Source organism: Erythrolamprus reginae, chromosome 2 (genome assembly GCF_031021105.1).
Source record: "Erythrolamprus reginae isolate rEryReg1 chromosome 2, rEryReg1.hap1, whole genome shotgun sequence".
Lineage (NCBI taxonomy): Eukaryota > Metazoa > Chordata > Lepidosauria > Squamata > Dipsadidae > Erythrolamprus > Erythrolamprus reginae.
In genome coordinates this window covers 276240112-276261185 of record NC_091951.1, presented here as the reverse complement: position 1 = coordinate 276261185, position 21074 = coordinate 276240112, and the positions used below count along the sequence as shown (strand labels likewise).

At 41.2% G+C, this 21074-nt stretch overlaps 2 protein-coding genes across 3 annotated transcripts in view; one reads left to right on the top strand and one right to left on the bottom strand.

Moving 5' to 3' along the window:
• LOC139162397 (guanine nucleotide-binding protein subunit alpha-14-like) overlaps positions 1-14801 on the top strand; it is a 55407-nt gene extending 40606 nt beyond the window's left edge. For both annotated transcript variants that reach the window (XM_070742708.1, XM_070742709.1), the window contains exons 3-7: positions 239-393; positions 3797-3925; positions 8697-8826; positions 12416-12569; positions 13421-14801. In XM_070742708.1, coding sequence (XP_070598809.1) covers positions 239-393; positions 3797-3925; positions 8697-8826; positions 12416-12569; positions 13421-13605 — 753 coding nt within the window. In that variant the 3' untranslated portion in view covers positions 13606-14801. The remainder of the gene's footprint in view (positions 1-238; positions 394-3796; positions 3926-8696; positions 8827-12415; positions 12570-13420) is intronic.
• Positions 14802-16295: 1494 nt separating this feature from the next.
• Positions 16296-21074, bottom strand: part of VPS13A (vacuolar protein sorting 13 homolog A) — a 134636-nt gene continuing 129857 nt past the window's right edge. The window contains exons 71-72 of the mRNA XM_070742706.1: positions 18612-18686; positions 16296-18253 (exon numbers count right to left, since the gene is read on the bottom strand). Of these exons, the coding sequence (XP_070598807.1) occupies positions 18200-18253; positions 18612-18686 (129 nt within the window). The 3' untranslated portion in view covers positions 16296-18199. The remainder of the gene's footprint in view (positions 18254-18611; positions 18687-21074) is intronic.

Here is a 21074-nt window from a genome sequence, read left to right as displayed (position 1 = left end):
AAAGATTTAGTCTTGTCCTCCATAAATTACATGTTTGCCATAGTTATCTCAATCAACCCGATAAGGATTGCTTGTTAAGTAAAGCTTCATTTTAATTGCTGAATTGGACAGATTATCTTGTGTATGTGGTTATGGTTTGCTTAACATAGAGCTGATGAACTCCAGTTTGACATTTTCTGTTGTTGAAACTGATTTTTTCGGTCTATAACTATACCTATCCTCCCACTCCCCATTTCAGGAGGACAGCCGGATGATTGAAGAGCTACAAACAGACAAAATAGAAAGCCTGGAAAGAAAATATGTGGAAGCAATTAAGAGACTTTGGGAGGATCCAGGCATCCAAGAGTGCTACCACCGGCGGAGAGAATACCAATTGTCAGACTCGGCTAAATAGTAAGTAGAGTAATCTTTGCGAACTTCACTTTGGCTTTTCAAAAATACCATTTTAAAAATTATGGCTTATTATCGCTTTGTTAATGAACAGATTTTACTGTGTGTGTTGTTTTTATGATCTTGAACAGTTAATAAAACATGGTTGAAACAAATGCATGGCAGGATCACATAGTGTTTATCTGGTTGGAACTTTTGCCAGACCCATCCTCAGACATTAACACCCTTGAAAATGTCCAAAGATACTTCACCAGAAGAGCCCTTCACTCCACCACTCGAAATAGAATACCCTACGAGACTAGACTTTCAATCCTGGGCCTAGAAAGGTTAGAACTAAGACGCCTTAAACAAAATCTAAGTATTGCCCACAAGATCATATGCTGCAACATCCTGCCTGTCGGCGACTACTTCAGCTTCAACCACAACAACACAAGAGCACATAACAGATTTAAACTTAATACCAACCGCTCCAAACTTGGTATTGTAAAAAATATGACTTCAGTAACCGAGTTGTTGAAGCATGGAACTCATTACCGGACTCATTACCGGACTCCATAGTGTCATCCCCAAACCCCTAACACTTTATCCTTAGATTATCTACGGCTGACCTATCCAGATTCCTAAGAGGTCAGTAAAGGGCGAGTACAAGTGCACTAGAGTGCCTTCCGTCCCCTGTCCTATTGCTCTCCTATACCTCCTATACCTTTCTTCTATTCCTACATCTCTTCTATTTTTTCATTGATATGTTCTATTACTGTATCTTCTTTTCTATTCTTTCTTAGATATATTTTACTATTAGTATCTCCTCTATAACCTTCATCATGTATTTTACTATGTGTGTGTGTGTATATATATATGTATATATGTCAAATGTTTTTTTAGCTGGAATTTTAAAATTAAGGGAGACTAGGATGGTCCCATTTCGGCCTTGATCTGGTGATCTGACATAAAAAAACATATATATATATATTTTTTCATAGATTTTCACGGGTACAGGTATGACGGTCTTGGTATATTCGGGTTTCTTCCCGTGCAGGATTTGGAAATTTCTGGCGACGTTTCGACGAGGTTCCACTCGTCATCTTCAGGCTGGTGTTTCTGTCCTTGTTCTCAGGCGAACACTGCGAGACCTGAGCTGCCTTCCTTCTATAAATAATGGTGGCTTGGTGTGGTTTACCATACATACATATACATACATACATACATACATACATACATATATGACGGTCTTGGTATATTTGGGTTTCTTCCCGTGTAGGATTCTACAGGTAATCCTACACGGGAAGAAACCTGAATATACCAAGACTGACCGTCATACCTGTACCTGTGAAAATCTACGAAAACAAATATTTGTTTTCGTAGATTTATATATATATATATATACCCACTAAAACCCTCATTGTGCATTGGACAAAATAAATAAATAAATAAATAAATAAAAACTGGAAATTCCTCCTTCACCACCCTTCTTTCCTTTTTAGAGGGAGTCCTTGGAAGGCTGCAGTAGGCTTATTGACATTATTGGAGGCTCAAAGCTGAAGGTTTTAAGTCTCTTTTCAAAATTTTGGGGGCATTGCGTTTACCCCAATGTTGATAAGTCTTCCAGAAGCTTGATTTTTCCCCCTTTATTAGAGAATAAATTTTGCTATCTAAAAATATAATTGTAATGCCAGATTTAGATCACATTGTTTTAGGAGACTCTGTCATCAGTACAGTGCATGCTTTTCTGAATGACGGATATGCATATAAAATGTTTCCAGTAGATTGTCCTTCTCTGTTAAATGGACATTGCAAATACAGTGGTACCTCTACTTAAGAACGCCTCTATTTAAGAACTTTTCTAGGTAAGAACCAGATGCTCAAAATTTTTTTGCCTCTACTTAAGAACCATTTTTTACTTAAGAAGCCAAGCCCGGAAACATTTTCCAGGAAATTTGAGAGCGCCACAAGGGCCCGGCCAGTTTCCTGCCATTCCCCCTTTAATCCCAGCCATCTCAGGCTTTTCTGGGCTGCCAGAGGAGCCTTTCGGTGGCGCTTAAGGAGGCTTTGGCAGCCCAGAGCAAACGGAGCATTTTCCTTTCTCTGGGCGCTTGGAGAGCGAATAAACCACTTTGGTGTGGTGACTCCCTCACGCTGCCTCTCATACACCCAGCATGAGGTTGCCTCCTGGAGTGTCTGGGAACGGAAAGGCAAAAGGGGGCACTCACCTCACCTTCTTCCTTCAGCAGCGACTGTCCTCCTCCTCTTCTTTCTCCTCCTCCTCCCATGCAAATTCCGAGCTTTTATTTCTTTCCTAATGGGTTTGCACGCATTATTTGCTTTTACATTGATTCCTATGGGAAAAATTGCTTCTACTTAAGAATATTTCTACTTAAGAACCTGGTTACGGAACTAATTAAGTTCTTAAGTAGAGGTACCACTGTACATCTTGTACATTATCTAGCTACCATATTTTTTGGAGTATAAGACACACCGGAGTGTAAGACCTTAGTTTTGGGGGAGGAAAATAGGTTTGGGGGGAATCTACCTAGCTGGCTAGCATCCTTAGCTTCAACATCTTATTTTAGCCTGTTTAGGACTGGAATAAACTTTTTCAGAGGGAGTGGCAATCAAAACAGCCTGCAAAGACTTAGGGCTGGAAAAAAGTTATTTGGAGGGAGTAGGAATGAAAAAAAATCTGCAAGCCAGGAAGCACTTTATTAGGGTTGAAACAACCTTTCTGAGAGGGAGTAGCAATGAAAACAAGCCTGCAAGCTGGGAAGAACCGGTTGTAACCGGTTGATTGTTAGCACCTTGTTAGGGCTGGAAACGAAAGCTTTGAAAGAGCTACATTCAGGGAACAAGAAGCACCCAAATTTTCAGTCTCTTTTAGGTGCATCTTATACTCTGAAAAATACAGATGTTGAATAATTGGATCTTTGATCTTTGAGGCCATCTTCATCTTCATCTTACACACTTTGCTCACCAAAGCAACTCTGAATGCAAACAAGAAATTGAATTTAAAAACAGAAATAAAGTAATATCAAGATGTACATATGACAGATTACATCAGGGAACAACACGAATGGGAAAACAGTGACCAAGAATTGGAGTTACAGATCACTTTATTTCAGATCCTGCTGGAGAACAGGGCTGTTCTGACATCCATCGGATTCAGAGCATACAGTCTCAGAGGGAGGATATAGGGCAGAGGCAGATATAAAGAAGCATTACAACTCTCTACAATCTTCAAGTATCTTCAAGATTTCCACAAGAGCATCCTAATTCAGAATACATTTCAAATCTTTATTGCTGTTGTTGTGGCTCTATTAGCTCTCATGTGAAATATCACTTTTAGTCTCTGTTGAATCATGTGAAATGCTTTCTGATGGCACGAACTAAACAATGTGTGACTTTGATTTTGAAGTTTCCTTTCAGATTTAGAACGTATTGCTGTGCCATCATATGTGCCAAATGAGCAAGATGTCCTCAGAGTGAGAATACCAACCACTGGAATAATTGAATACCCTTTTGTGCTAAAAGAAGTTGCTTTTCGGTAAGTCTATCCCTAAAAGCCTCCTATTAGTCATCCTGATTGTCATACGCCCAAAATTGCACCAATTGTTTTCAGTATATGGCTACCTAAAGAAAAAACACGATGAGATCAATCCTCTCAGTCTTGCTTCACCTTTGTTATTATGCTACATCCATTTCTACCCATAAAGAAAGATTTCAGAATCATAAAATCAAAACTTAAAAAATATAATTTAGGAGATCAAATCCAAATTAAAATGTCCATGGTGGAAGGCAAAACCTGCTTTTGCTTGATCATTATTCAATAAAAAAAATCATAATCCTGTTATTGGTTCCATTGTTCAACTGTGTTTACTATAATATACAGTGGTACCTCTACCTACAAATGCCTCTACTTACGAACTTTTCTAGATAAGAATCGGGTGTTCAAGATTTTTTTGCCTCTTCTCAAGAACCATTTTCCACTTACAAACCAGAGCCTCCGAAACTGTAACCACAAAAAGCAGGGAGAAGCCTCTCTAGGAATCTCCTGGGAGGAAACAGAGCCGGAAAAAGCGGGGAGAAGCCTCCATGGGGCCTCTCTAGGAATCTCCTGGGAGGAAACAGGGCCTCTACCCTCCCTGTGGTTTCCCCAATCACACGTATTATTTGATTTTATTTATTTATTTATATCTATCTATCTATCTATCATCTATCTATCTATCTATCTATCTATCTATCTATCTATCTATCTATCTATCTATCTACCTACCTACCTACCTACCTACCTACCTCAGCTGGACTCAGAGAATGTGTCCAAGACCCATATCTCTTGATAAATGAAATTTAGGGAAGTTATGGCTGATTTGGTGCTATTGGCTGCAGCTGGACTTCTGGTCTGCTGCAATCACATGGACTTCCTTTTCAACAGTCCACAATAGCTGCCCAGCCAGTCTTGCAATTCCCTGCTCTTTGTTCTACCCAGCAAGGGAAGCAATAGGAACTGTTTTCCTGAGTTTTCCTGAGAGCTGCTATGGCTCAGTTTCAGTGTCTTCCACATTTGGACTCTATTCAGTGCATTAGAAGTTGGAGGGGGGAGGGACTTTTCCACTATGCATCTTCACTGCTTCTCTTTCAGTACATCAGGCACTAGGAATGTTGTTGTGGAAGAGTTGTGGAGATGAAGTTACACATTATTTGATCCAACAATAGAATTGGTACCATAAAGCTCAGACAACTTGAAATAACTTTTCCATCATCATTTTAGGGTTCTAAGTAATGGATGATTGGGATAAATTTGCTTGTGGTTACGAATCGAATGACTGGTACGATTGGATGGGCGAGGGCGGGGGGGGATATGGTATGGATGAGTGTATCGATAGTAGTGTGAATGATATGTCTGGCCCACCTGACGCCCAGGAGACAGGAGAGGGAGGGGCACCGATCTCTGGGGTGGCAGGGGGTCGGAATATCCCTGTGTTGCTGGGGAGAGGCAGATATGGCGGGGGCCACAGAGTTAGCCGTTCCAGGGGAATGAGGGACCGTTGCTTAATAACGGTCCCCTGTTCTGGCTCTGTGAGCCCAATCTTGGGTACTGGTGATGAGTGTAACTCTGGCCCTGGGCTCAGGTTGCTGCTGTTGAATGCCAGGTCGGTGGTTAATAAAGCTCTCCTCATCCGGGATTTGATCCTGGATGAGGAGGCCGACCTGGCATGTATTACTGAAACCTGGCTGGGCCCGGAGGGAGGTGTTCCTCTCTCTGAAATTTGCCCAGCCGGGTTTCAGATATGGCATCAACCGCGACCCCAGGGGAGGGGGGGAGGAGTGGCTATTGTAGCCAGGGAGAGCCTTTGCCTGCGTAGACTCATTGCTCCGGAAATAGCGGGTTGCGAGTCTCTCTTGATGAAGTTGGACTTAGGAGTTCAGGTGGGCTTATTTCTCACGTACCTGCCTCCCAGCTGCGTGTCAAAAGCCCTGCCTGTGCTACTCGAGGAGGTAGCCGGGCTGGCGGTAGAGTTCCCCAGACTTATTGTCTTGGGGGACTTCAATCTGCCGTCACTCGGCGAAACCTCTGGGTTGGCACAGGAGTTCATGGCCACCATGACAGCCGTGGACCTGACTCAAGTAGTTCAGGGTCCGACTCACGAGGGAGGGCACGCACCTGACATGGTATTCCTCTCCGAGCAATTGAGTAATGGTCTGAGACTAAGGGGCTTAGAAGTGTTGCCTTTGTCATGGTCAGACCATTTTCTACTACGGCTTGACTTCCTGGCTCCAATCCTCCCCCGCAGGGAGGCGGAACCAATGAAGATGTTCCGCCCCAGGCGCCTGATGGACCCAGAGGGCTTTCAGACGGCGCTTGGGGTTATTCCAGAGGCACTCGTCCACAGTTCGGCGGAGTCTCTCGCGGAGGCCTGGAACAGGGCTGCAGCGGGGGCTCTTGACCGGATTGCGCCTTTGCGACCTCTCCATGGCGCTAGACCCCGTAGAGCCCCATGGTTCAACGAGGAGCTCCGGGAGTTGAAACGCCAAAAGAGACGTCTAGAGAAGCGATGGAGGAAGAGTAGGTCTGAATCCGATCGAACACTTGTAAGAGCTTTTATTAAGACTTACAAAGTGGCGCTCAAGGCGGCAAGATGCGCGTACCATGCCGCCTTGATTGCATCAGCGGAATCCCGCCCGGCCGCTCTGTTTAGGGTGACCCGCTCCCTTCTCAACCAGGGGGGAGTTGGGGAGCCCTTACAGAGTAGTGCCGAGGATTTTAACACGTTTTTCGCTGATAAAGTCGCTCGGATCCGGGCTGATCTCGACTCCAATTGTGTAACAGAGTCGACTGACAACGAGTCAGTCGAGGTGACTGGGGCACGTACTTGTCCACCTGTCTGGGAAGAGTTTGATCTGGTGACACCTGATGAAGTGGACAAGGCCATCGGAGCTGTGAGTTCCGCCACCTGTTTACTGGATCCGTGTCCCTCCTGGTTGGTTTCGGCCAGCAGGGAGGTGACACGGAGCTGGGCCCAGGAGATTACCAACGCTTCCTTGGGGAGGGGAGTTTTTCCATCACTCTATAAAGAAGCGCTTGTGCGCCCCCTCCTCAAGAAGCCCTCTCTGGACCCAGCCGTACTTAACAACTATCGTCCAGTCTCCAACCTTCCCTTTATGGAGAAGGTGGTGGCACTCCAGCTCCAGCGGTCCTTGGAAGAAGCCGATTATCTAGGTCCCCAGCAGTCGGGTTTCAGGGCCGGTTACAGCACGGAAACCGCTTTGGTCGCGTTGATGGATGATCTCTGGCGGGCCCGGGACAGGGGTTTATCCTCTGTCCTGGTGCTCCTTGACCTCTCAGCGGCTTTCGATACCATCGACCATGGTATCCTTCTGCACCGGCTGGAGGGGTTGGGAGTGGGAGGCACTGTCCTTCAGTGGTTCTCCTTCTACCTCTCTGGCCGGTCGCAGTCGGTGTTAGTGGGGGGCCAGAGGTCGACTCCTAGGTTTCTCCCTTGTGGGGTGCCTCAGGGGTCGGTCCTCTCCCCCCTGCTATTCAACATCTACATGAAACCGCTGGGCGAGATCATCCAAGGACATGGGGTGAGGTATCATCAATATGCGGATGATACCCAGCTTTACATCTCCACCCCATGCCCAGTCAACGAAGCGGTGGAAGTGATGTGCCGGTGCCTGGAGGCTGTTGGGGCCTGGATGGGTGTCAACAGACTCAAGCTCAACCCGGATAAGACGGAGTGGCTGTGGGTTCTGCCTCCCAAGGACAATCCCATCTGTCCGTCCATCACCCTGGGGGGGGAATTATTGACCCCCTCAGAGAGGGTCCGCAACTTGGGCGTCCTCCTCGATCCACAGCTCACATTAGAACAACATCTTTCAGCTGTGGCGAGGGGGGCGTTTGCCCAGGTTCGCCTGGTGCACCAGTTGCGGCCCTATCTGGACCGGGACTCATTGCTCACAGTCACTCATGCCCTCATCACCTCGAGATTCGACTACTGTAATGCTCTCTACATGGGGCTACCTTTGAAAAGTGTTCGGAAACTTCAGATCGTGCAAAATGCAGCTGCGAGAGCAGTCATGGGCCTACCTAGGTATGCCCATGTTTCACCATCACTCCGCAGTCTGCATTGGTTGCCGATCAATTTCCGGTCACAATTCAAAGTGTTGGTTATGACCTTTAAAGCCCTTCATGGCATCGGACCAGAATATCTCCGAGACCGCCTCCTGCCGCACGAATCCCAGCGACCGATTAGGTCCCACAGAGTGGGCCTTCTCCAGGTCCCGTCAACTAAACAATGTCGGTTGGCGGGCCCCAGGGGAAGAGCCTTCTCTGTGGCGGCCCCGGCCCTCTGGAACCAACTCCCCCCGGAGATTAGAACTGCCCCTACTCTTCCTGCCTTCCGTAAACTCCTTAAAACCCACCTTTGCCGTCAGGCATGGGGGAACTGAAACATCTCCCCCGGGCACGTTTAATTTATGCATGGTATGTCTGTGTGTGTGACTGTTAGCATATGGGGTTTTTTAAATATTTAAATATTTTAAATCTGTCTGATTGCTTATGATTTGTTTTTTACATGTTGTGAGCCGCCCCGAGTCTTCGGAGAGGGGCGGCATACAAATCTAAGTAATAAATAAATAATAAATAAATTTTAGTGGAACATAATTTACCTGTTAATTTTTCCAAACATAAAAATGTAAAAAAAATAATCAATTGTATAAAAATTAATACATCTTTCTAGCAAAGTGCAGCCTCAGAGTTGGTACTTGGTGAAGTACTTTACAGGACGAATAATGATTTATGCTCCTTTTTACAGAATAGTAGATGTTGGTGGACAAAGATCAGAAAGAAGGAAATGGATCCACTGCTTTGAAAATGTGACCTCAATTATATTTTTAGTTGCACTGAGTGAATATGACCAAGTCCTGGCAGAATCCCATAATGAGGTAGGAAAAAGAAAAGTGATTGCTGTCATAGTTATTCAATACTCATGTGTGCATCTTTAACAGAAGTTACAATGAAAGTCTGACTTTTGTGCCAGTTATCTAGAGGGTAAAAAGGAACTTGAGAGATAACTGCCCAGCTAGGCCCTTAACTGCCCAGCTAGGCCCTTAACATGAAAACTATACCAATCTAATTGGCTTGGCCTTCTGACACAGGTATATTCATATTGAACAAAAATAATAAAACATCCATGGTTGAAAATAATCTAATGCAGTGGTACCTCGTATTAAGAACGTAATTCGTTCCGTGACCAGGTTTGTAAGTAGAAATGTTTGTAAGAAGAAGCAATTTTCCCCATAGGAATCAATGTAAAAGCAAATAATGCGTGCAACCCCATCCCAAAAGTCACTCCTTTTGCCTTGCACCGCTGGGAATCCCCACCTCCAGACTTCCATTGCCAGCCGAAGCGCCTGTTCTTGCATTGCTGGGATTTCCCTGAGGCTCCCCTCGCTGGGATTCCTTTCATTTTTGCCTGCGCTGCTTTGAATCCCAGCCAAGGGGAGGCTCAGGGAAATCCCAGCAATGCAAGAACGGGTGCTTCGGCTGGCAACAGAAGTTTGGAGGCGGGGTTTCCCAGTGAGGGGAGGCTCAGGGAAATCCCAGCAACACAAGAATGGGCGCTTCGGTTGGCAACAGAAGTCCAGAGGCAGGGATTCCGAGCGAGGGGAGGCTCAGGAGAATCCCAGCACTTTGGCTAGCAACAGAAGTCTGGAGGCGGGGCATCCCAGCGGCGGCGGCTCGGGTTCGTAAGGTGAAAATAGTTTGGAAGAAGAGGCAAAAAAATCTTAAACACCGGGTTCGTATCTAGAAAAGTTCATATGAAGAGGCATTCGTAAGACGAGGTACGACTGTATATGGTTAACAATAAATGGCAATAAATCACCTCACTTAATGATCACAATTGACTGTGGAATTTTGGGTGAAAGCAACTGTGATTGTTAGGTGGATCGCCACCACATGACCTGATTGGATTTTATTACTGTTTTTACAATGGTTCGTAAAATTAATCATAAGAGTTCTTAAGCGAATGACATGGCAGAGAAAACTGGCAAAAAACATTGCAAATTATGATCATATGACTGAGGTGCCGCAACTGGTTGTAAATGCAAGCTAGATGTCAAGCACCCAAAATGCAATCATGTGACCTTGGGGTGTGTGTACATATGTGGTAATCATAACTTGAATGTAATTCCATCCTTGGTGTGTGTGGGGGGAAGTCTGTCGTAACTTTGAATAATCTTTAAGTGACAGGTCATTAAACGAGAACTACCTCTGATCAGCCACAAAATTAAATCTACTGCCATTTCAATCAAGAGATGTTCTATGAAAATATATAATTTTTAGCATCTTCAAAGAATGATCAAGGGGACATATCTGAGCTCTCTAGGGAGGCTGTTGCAAAGAAGGACCAGGTCCTTAAGAGCAATGCCTCTGAGCTGCGATGACAGGAACATTGAGAAAGGACATGACCACCATCCTCAGCATTATGGTGACTATGAAGAGATGCCTATCGGAATGGTCATCTCTGCCGGGCCCGGGACAGGGGTTTATCCTCTATCCTGGTGCTTCTTGACCTCTCAGCGGCTTTCAATAACATTGGCCCTGGTATCCTTCTGTGACGGCTAGAGGGGTTGGGAGTGGGGGGCACTGTTCTGCAGGGGTTCTCCTCCTACCTTTCTGGCCAATCGCAGTCGGTGTTAGTGGGGGGTCAGAGGTCGACTTCGAGGTTTCTCCCTTGTGGGGTGCCTCAGGTGTCGGTCCTCTCCCACCTACTATTTAACATCTACATGAAACCGCTGGGTGAGATCATCCAAGGGCATGGGGTGAGGTGTCATAAGTACGCTGATGACACCCAGTTGTACATCTCCACCCCATGTCCAGTTGGCGAAGAAGTGGAAGTGATGTGCTGGTCCTGGAGGTTGTTAGGGTCTGTATGGATTTCAACAGGCTCAAACTCAACCCTGACAAGATGGAGTGGCTGTGGGTTTTGCCTCCCAAGGACAATTCCATCTGTCCGTCCATCACCCTGGGGTGAAGGGAATTATTGTCCTCCTCGGAGAGGGTCCGCAACTTGGGCGTCCTTGATGCACAGCTAACATTAGAACATCATCTCTCGGCTGTGGCGAGGAGGGCGTTTGCCCAGGTTTGCCTGGTGCGCTAGTTGCGGCCCTATTTGGACAGGGAGTCTCTGCTCACAGTCACTCATCACTTCGAGGTTTGACTACTGCAACACTCTCTACATGGGGCTACCTTTGAAAAGTGTTTGGAAACTTCAGATCGTGCAGAATGCAGCCACACGAGCAATCATGGGCCTCCCTAGATACGCCCATGTCTCGTTAACACTCTGCGGCTTGCATTGGCTGCCGATTAGTTTCCGGTCACAATTCAAAGTGTTGGTAATGACCTATAATGCCCTACATGGCATTGGACCAGAATACCTATGGGACCGCCTTCTGCCGCACAAATCCCAGCGGCCAATTAGGTCCCAGATTTGGCCTTCTCCGGGTCCCGTCGACTAACCAATGTCATCTGGCAGGACCTAGGGGAAGAACCTTCTCTGTGGCGGCCCTGGTCCTCTGTTTTCAAGCATGCAGAGATTCAAATTGCCCCCACCCTCCTCGCCTTCCGCAAGATGTTGAAGACCTATCTATGCCACCAGGCAGGGGGGGGGATTAATTCTCTCCCCACCCTTCTGACTTTAGCATTTGAGAGTGGTGTGATTGTGTAGAATTGATTGCTTTTTAGTAATAATGAGTTTTTAATTTAGTTTTTTTAATATTGGATTTGTATTATATTGCATTATTGTTGCTGTTGTGAGCCGCTCCAAGTCCTCAGAGAGGTGCGGCATACAAATCTAATAAATTATTATTATTATTAACCGAGGGCTACCTGTATCACAATCCTACAATCCATTGCAATCCTCCAGCACAGATTAACTGTAACAATAACTGTAAAGCACTCATAATAAACGTTTATAAAGATGTGGTCTACTATCAGGAGATCTTACAGCAGGGATCATCTTAGTAATTCTCGTATGGTTGCAGTTTTACATATGGACTCCGTGTTATTAGTCATACACAAGCATCACCATTCCTGGGACAGAATGCTTGTTTTCTTGCCAACTGTGCCATCTGGAGGTGGTCCAGTAGTTTTCTGGAATTGTGCCAGCATTAAGCATTTTGTCTTCTGGGAGATGTACTTCTCAAAACTATTGCACTATCCCAAAATGAAATAGATCATTGTGTTCCCAAGGTGGTGGGGAGGAAGTTCCAGTGTTCCCAGGAACATTCTGTCCACAGGCCAGTGAAGTTTTCCCATTTCCACAGAGATTTTAAGATGTGTAATGGCATTGTCTGGATAGCTACTACAATGTAGTAATATAGTTGCCCAAATTAATTACATTTTGTGTACATGTTAGGATGCAAAAAATGGTAGAGTACATTTTGTTTTGAATATTAAATAAAGGTACTTTAATTTTTGAAGATAACCTATTCAAAGATGCTTCTTTGTTCTTTTATATTTTTCTTGTAGAATCGTTTGGAGGAAAGCAAGGCCTTATTTAAAACAGTAATTACCTACCCTTGGTTTCAGAAGTCTTCAATCATCTTGTTCTTAAACAAAAAAGATATCTTAGAAGAGAAAATTATGCATTCTCATTTAATTAACTATTTCCCCCAGTTTCAAGGTAAATAATTATTCTAAATAGGGCTTATCTCTGTTATGCAGGAGTACAATTTCTTCTATTTGCAATTGGCACTGTCTTAGTAAAACCTGTCAGCTATCAACGGTTAGAACCAATGAAAGAACTTTCATTTACTATCAACATGTTATTTTATTACAATTTATATTATAGAGTTGTGGTGGCACAGTGGTTAGAATGCAGTATTGCAGGCTAATTCTGCTGATTTCCGACTGTCTGCAATTTGGCAATTCAAATCTCACCAGGCTCAAGGTTGACTCAGCCTTCCATCCTTCCGAGGTTGGTAAAATGAGGACCCAGATAGTTGGAGACAATGTAAGCCACTTAGAGAAGCACTGTGAAGTGACATAGAAGTCTAAATGCTATGCTATTACTTGGAATATTTAGTTTGTATTGTTATAATTGAAGTTACACATTATCATATTCTAATCCTAACAGATGGATACTGATGCTAGAATAAAAAGTTATCATCTGTTCAATCCAGCATGCTTGAAAACAATGGGCTGGATTATAAACATTGAAGGCAAAAGGAGAAGGGAATGGCAAAAGGTAATTAGATCAGGGATACCCAACCCCCCAGGCCATAGCCCGCTACTGGGCCGGGAGCCATTCCGAACCAGGTCATGAAAGGGGCAGGAGAGCGTGCACACACATCCCCCCCTTGAGTGAACAGTGGGCAAGCATGCACATATTTGCTTGTGTGTCGTAAAGGAACCATCCCCTCTCCCCTGCTAAGACTCAGACACGATTTTGGTACTGACCAATTAATAAATATAAAAACATATTTGGAGATTTAAATCTGGGTTTCTTAAGTTATCAATTTTGATTTCGAACAGGACCAAAACAAGATGTCAAAGCTGCTGGAGACTTCATTCTGCAGTTATATAAGGATCAGAATTCAGACAAAGACATCTATCCCCACTTTACGTGTGCCACGGACACCGAGAACATTCGATTTGTGTTTGCAGCTGTTAAAGACACCATCCTTAATCTGAATCTAAAGGAATTCAACCTGGCATGAATAAAAGGGAATCAGCTACATATATTTTGACTATACCACAATTTTATTTATTACTTATAAAAGATATTCTGTATAATAGATTTTTTAAACAATTGTTTATGTCTTGCCAAATATGGAAAGGAACTTTGAATAAGTTTAGAACTTTTTAAGCAATAGATTTTGGATAATCTTTTTAATTTTTTGGAGAGGATTCGTGAACATTTTGGTCATAATCACAGAGATCCTTTTGCCTTTCATAATTTATAATAGATCTGCATTTAAACCAAGTGAGGCCACAAGAATGAGTTTGAGACTAATTGTATTCTTATTCAACAGAAAGAGGAGTTTTGAATAATTATTTATTAAATTTGTTTCTAATGGTGTCTTTCTCATTGTAGTGAACAACCAGCTTTAACAGGTGGCAGCAGTTGGTTGCTCTGTTTTTAGGCTCAAAAAAACAAAACCAAAGTTTTACTTAGGTATGGATTATCTAGTATTCTCAGGCTAGATTAAAAAAAAAAGATGGAACCTGCCTGAGAGGGACTAATAAAGTCTTCACATTATGTTCCTGTGAAATTTGCATGAAGTTATCATGAACTGAGTTTCACCAGAGTATTTATTTTACTTGCAATTAAACGATGGATACCAACAATGGATACTGCATATCTTCTCACTTAATGACAGGCAACTACAACTGACAGGTGCTTTTATATTTATATTAAATAATACTTTAGTATTATTTGAATTAATATTAATAGGTTAACAAACCAAAACCAGTTGTTTGAGGGACCCTCTCTTCCCAATTACATCTATATGTGAGGAGGGATGCATTATGGGTCCAATCTGCTAACACATTCCACCTGTTGGGGACCAAAATATCAGCCTTTTCTGCTGCAATTCCTGCCCTCTGCAGTCCAAGTGAGGTTGGCCCTCTTCCTATTTCAGCTTTCTGAAAACCATGTAATAAAACATGGTGTTTCCCCAACAATCTTGAGGAGCCCATAGGGAGTCTGCAAGATGGTCCCACTGTACTTAGAATATTGTTATTCTTCCACAATCTTTGTTTCTATATATGTTTTTAAATGATTGTTATATTTTTTAATTTTTTAAATGATTGCTATATTTGTTTTTAATCATGTGTTGACTGTATGCTGCTCAGTGACATGGGTGGCTATATAAATTTGCTAAATAAATAGCGACTTCCTATGATCAACCAATCCTTGTTTATAACATGAACAATGCTTTGATTCTCCATTCCATCCCTTTTTAAGAAAAATGTTTTACCTATTCAAAATATTTTATAGCTTACTTACTCTACAGCAGTCTACAACTGGATTAATAAAAGCAATTGCCTTTTTCAAGTTTTATAATCTCAGTCACTCAATACAAACGGAACGAGACAGGGAACGAAGAATAAATATTTGGGCAGTAATCAAAGGTGGTTCGAAGGGAGGCAGGGCGAGCTGCTTCTATTGAGGTGGCCTCTAAAGTCCTGCCCAAGTGTGGCTGTAGCTAGGTCACAATTGTGTAATGTTGAATTATTTTAAAGCAAACTCTGTCCTCAAATTTGTGTTTGTTTGATGAAGGTAAAGTGTAAGTCCATGATCCTTCTCAATGCACAAATATGTTATTGTACTAATTGAGGAAGAGAATAGTTGAAATTAAGAGACATTTGCTTATGAGATGGTGGTAGTAAGGTAGAACTTTATTGTGAAATGCTATTATACAAATAGAAGTTATTTGTATAATAGCAGTGGCATTTAATAAAAACTCTTTGAAATAATTGCTTGCATCTCTGTGTTAATTTTTTAAAAAAGCAAAAAATGATTGGGCGGTGTATTAAAATGATTGCCCCATCAGCTGTATTAGGTAATTTACGGTAATTTCCACAATCACATTTCCCCCCTGAGGATTTTTGTTTAATCTAGAAGAGAAACCTTCCCAATATCTATAAATATATCCGTCTACAACAAGGCCATGAAAGCTGTGCCATGATTGATGATTACAAAGATCACCCAAAATCTAAAAAGCAAAGCAAAGCAAAATAATAAAAACTGCTCAATTCAAGATAGCCCTCAACCATTTGAAGTTTTAGCAGACTCCACAAAAGCTACTGACAACTAGGTTTCAAATGTTAAATGTTGCTCCACAGTCATGTGACTGCATTTTTAGCACTTAACAACTGGCCACACTAATGGCAGTTTGCAGCATTCTGCAGTTATGTGACCATGATTCATGACTGTTTGCTGGAAAATGGCATTTACTGGTACAGTACTTCTAATTTCCAGCCAAAAACAATCCCCAGCAAACAATAGATTTGCTCTATTAATGGGGGGTTTGTTTAATGCTTAATGACTGTCATGAAAAAGATTTTAAAAACCGGGCCTGGTTACCTGCTTTACAACACTCATAATTTATAACTAATTGCCAGGCTTAATCTCGGGCATAATTCAATAACTACCTGCAAATGAATATCTCTATCTAAACATATATTTGGTCTTGAAACAAGTATTCTTGGTTCTTTTCTCCTCTCAATCCAAGCTGTTGTCTTATCCGCCTTACGTGGTCCTTCAGCAACATCCTTGAGATAAAAATGCAGCCTAAATATCTAACAAAACATTTTAGATATGTGCCTATTCAATAATGTTTGAAATAAACAGAGCAGATATAATGAGAAAATAAAAATTACATCCAAATAAGGTCAATTGAAACAGTGTAAAAGCTATATATATATGTATTTATTGTATATCTTTAAAGATGCTATATAGTTGGTCTTATTGTACAATTAATGCAGTGATTGAAAATGTTCAAGTGTGAGTTCTGAAGTCAGAGATCCTGGATAGGATCACAAACTTCAACTACACAATATAAATTATACTTTGGCATTTCTGATAATTTAATTTATAAAGAAATGAAAGCTTGGAATAATTCAATGGGAGACAATACTTGCCTCAAACAATTACATAAAGCATATCAGAATATATTATAAATATGGAACACATATTATCACATTGGGCATGCCATTTACTTTATTCAGCTTTTACAACAAAGCTACAGTTTGATTAGTTTAAGCACCACTAGCAAAGACTAGTTTTTCTCCACCACCACAATCCTTCAAACATCTGAAAAGAATATTCGGGCAGCAGACATTTACTGCATGCATCAAACTACTCAAATCTGTATTAGGCAATATATTTTATGTACATTTGCATTCCATTTCTTTTCCATGAAGTAGCCTCTGTCATAAAAGTGGGATAGGCAGTATTTATTTGCATAGACTTAAAATTAATATTGTGCAATATATTCCCCATCTGATATTGTATGTGTCTGTATGTGTGTATTTTGATATATGTTTTAATATTACTTTATTAAATATTATGCAATGATGGTTTCCTGGTACACACACATCCCAAAACCAAATATAAACCCCTAGGGACATTCTTAGATAAAATCAGGGATATATTACCATTTTGGATCCAAAGCTGAAACAATACTTTAAGAGTGGGAACAAAAACATATGGATGCATTTTCCTGGAGTTCTCAGCAAGTCCAAAAGAAGACACAGCTTCTTTAAGGAGATGCCAAGAAATGTGATATAGGACATGTTCACTTTGAAGCATGCTTTTGACTTCATATCCAAAATGTAACTCATTCCTAAATGAAAAACTATGATTCAACGCTAATACAGAAACTTCAGAATGGGCCCAAAAACACATGCATTTTCCTGGTGTTCTTCAGTAAGTCCATAAAAAGTCAGTTTCTTTAAGGAGGTGCTGACCTACGGCATATAAGTCCCATTCACTCTGAAACATGCTTTTGACTTTTAATTTCAAATATAGCTCATGCCTAAACGAATAAGTATTTAAAAACATGATGCTGTGTTGATAGTTTTCTGACTTCATTTTGACCATTGCCATTCAAAAATTCACTAAATGTTTTTATTTCATTTGATAGATATTTGCTTAATTGTGTGACAACATAACATTTTGTTAATTTTTGTATTGTATAAAAATGTGAGTATTAAAACGGTGTTATAGTATCATAAACACCTTATCTGTATCAAAAATTAAATTAGCTCATTATATACATATATATATATCTATATCTATTAGTAAACAAAAAGCTTCTCAAACAAAGCAAGGTCAGCAAGGTAATATTAGAATAGCAGAACACTGCTAGTTTAATCAGTCTTCCTGAATTAAACTGAATTTCAGTGAATATTAATGGGATATGTCAGTACAGCATTACCTTTAAATAAACACAGAATAAAAGAAATTATGAACAGGGGAAAACCCGATTACTACATCATAAGACTCTGCTAAGATGTTTGGCTTGTTGATTACATAGCAGATCTAAAAGTAAAACAATTTTAGTTTAGATTTAAACCATTATTTATAAATACAAAATCAAATAAGCCACAATTCAATAGCAGCTTTAAGCAAGAGAGTGCTTGTGCCTATTGATAAAACTGACCTTTTTTCATTCAAAAGTATAGAAGATTCAAAAACAATTGATTTAAATACACAAAATTATGGTGTCAATTTCTTTGTATTTAAATAGTGTCACATGCTTTGAAGTATAAAACAACTACAATGTTCTGATTTTCTTCAATTGATCATAGCTTTGGTCGACTCTCCTTCACTTTTTCTTGCAGCTTAGAGAGGATCCACTGTGGAAATGAAAAAGAAATACTGTATAAACAAACAAGCTAAAGCAAAAATGATTTAATTAATAAGAATGGGGGAAATTTACAAATTAATAAAGCAATTCCTGTGATGTCATGAATCTCTGAGAAAGGTCATATGCCTTGCTGCTTCTACTATGAAAAATTTGATATCAGGGTTATGCAATCTGGGCACTATCTGCAACTCCCAGCATCACTAAGAAGCACCGTAAAAAGAGAATGGGAATTGCAATACACCAACATCTGAAGTACTTATTCGCTATCCACATATTGTACATTATATTCAGTTGATTCTTTCAAAATGGTATTAATATATTATGTAGTAATAGCATTTCATATTCACCTTTGCATCTTCTGGTGTTCTAAAATTAATTATTTTTCCAAATTCTTTGGTATGAAATACAGACTTTACTCGTTCCTGAAATAAACAAGCAACAAATACACTTGTGCATTAAAAGAAAATTTCCAAATACCTAGCAGCACTATTTTTTTCCATTCCAGGAAAGGATTTACAAGTTATATAATGAAATTATTTAAAAAAATGTCTTTTAAGTTTTGCAGCCCCCCCTCCCCCACCGCACATCCCCAAAATAACCTGACTGGCTCTCAAATTTAATTATTCTTTTTTTAACGTTTAGAGTGTTTGGTGGAAGAATGAGCAGCATCTACAGTTAGAGCAAAATATGTCTCATGAGAAACCTTCTTAAACTGATTTCCTCAAATGTGCTGGATTTCAATAGATTTAGCACAGCTGGAAACTGCTAGATTGGAAAAATTGCTATGTGGGAAGATGAAATCTCTGAGACAGAAGATTACATAAGACTGTTCTAAAACAGGGTGAGATCCTTGTATGTATAGTATGGTAGACATTTTGCCAGGCATTATAATTTAAATAAATAAGCTAAAGATTTCATATAAAGTTTAGTAAAACAATACATTACAATATTTAATATTGTACCAAAGGAATTTTAAGTACAGTTATATAGATGAAGTCTTTTTGAGAATACTGATTGAGAAAAGATCCCAAATGATCCATCCCACCCCTTAAAGGACCTAATGATTGTTCTGTCTGGGTCCCTCCAGAAGCCAACACCAACCAAAAAGAGAAGCCAGACACACTGGTAAAAAGCAAAGGCAGTTTATATCATTCAAAGCAAACACAGGTAACAGAAACGGTTATTACAGATAGGAACACCCTGGAACTTCACAGAGGTTTCACGAAGGCCATGAAAGAAAACAGGATTCTTGCTGTCAAAAACAACGCTGGAGATAACAAACCCACGCCTCCCCCAAGTCTTCCAGACTTCTAGGCCACAAGTCAAGATCAGAGACGCCGAGAAGCGAAGCAGGATCACAGAACTTCCAGTTGATAACTCTCCACAAGGCTGCAAGGGCGGGCCTGCTTTTTAAACCCTGCTGAGGAGAACCACACCCAAACCCAGCTGTTGCCAATTCAGTGATGCAAATACCTTTCTAATTGATCCAGTCTCTGAGCTGCACGTCGCTGTCTCATGTCAATTATAGCCTGTGCTGCTTCATCCAATGAGTCCAGGCTACTAGCTGGGGAGAGCCCCCCCCCCCCCCCGGGGCTCTCAGGCTGCTCTCCCTCCTCCTCTTCCTGACTTTCCTCTCCCCCGTCTGCCTGGTCCTCCCCCTCCTGTTCACTGTCCTCCTCCTCTGGGCATGGATCCAGCAGAGACGCAGCCAGTCCTTGAGGAGCCTCAGGCTGAATCACAACAATGATAAAGAGTATAACAATGAAACAATTAAAGCCAACCTCTTTAACACCTTCTTCAGCTCTGTTTTTGTTAACAGCAACAGCTCATGCCCAGCATTTACTAGTCGCAACTCAACTAACTTCAATGATCTAACACAAATTGAATTTACAGAGGAAAATGTTAAAAAATCATTACACAACCTAAAACCTTCCCTTTGTATTGAACCAGACGGACTATGTGCATACTTCTTAAAAAAGCTCTCCTCAACCCTGGCTGAACCCCTAAGCATAATTTTCAAAATATTTTCTACAACTAGCTCCCTATCTAAACGCTGGTCTCTAGCCACACTCATTATCGTCAAAAAAGATGATCCAAGCAACATTGAAAACTACAGACTAATCTCCCTGACTTGTGTCACTTGCAAAGTCATGAAATCCATCATAAACCAATCCATTACACTTCATTTTGAAACTAATAACCTACTTTCCAACAAACAATTCGGTTTCAGAGAAAAATTATCCCGCAATCTGCAACTCTTACACTGTAAAAACATATGGACTACCCAACTTGATCAGGGTAGATCAATAGATGCAATCTATATAGACTTTTGCAAAGCCTTTGACTCAGTAGTTCATGACAAACTTCTTCTGAAACTAAAATCCTATGGCATCTCTGGATCTCTGCATGATTGGATTTCAGCATTCCTGTCCAACAGACCAGGGCCGCCATCAGGAATTTTGGGGCCCCATACAGCCTAAGTGTCTGCCCCCCCCCCGCCATTTTAAAACTACTTTTTTAAAGTTTTTAAGAAGATGTTAGATAATCATCTGAAAATAGCTGTAAATAAAACCCGATGTTCCCAGAATTAACTTTATTCATAAGATTATGATAGCAACAACTTGACCTTAGTTTTACTGGAACTATAGAATAATCATATAATAACCTCTGATGTTACAGGCCGTATAACTATATAAAGAAGGAACTGTGAGGATAACAGTTCAAAAGGGATGGGGGTGGTGTTTGTTATGTTGTGTTGTTTTGTTGCTTGTCTTATAAAATGCAAATACAAAATTTAAACAAACAAATAA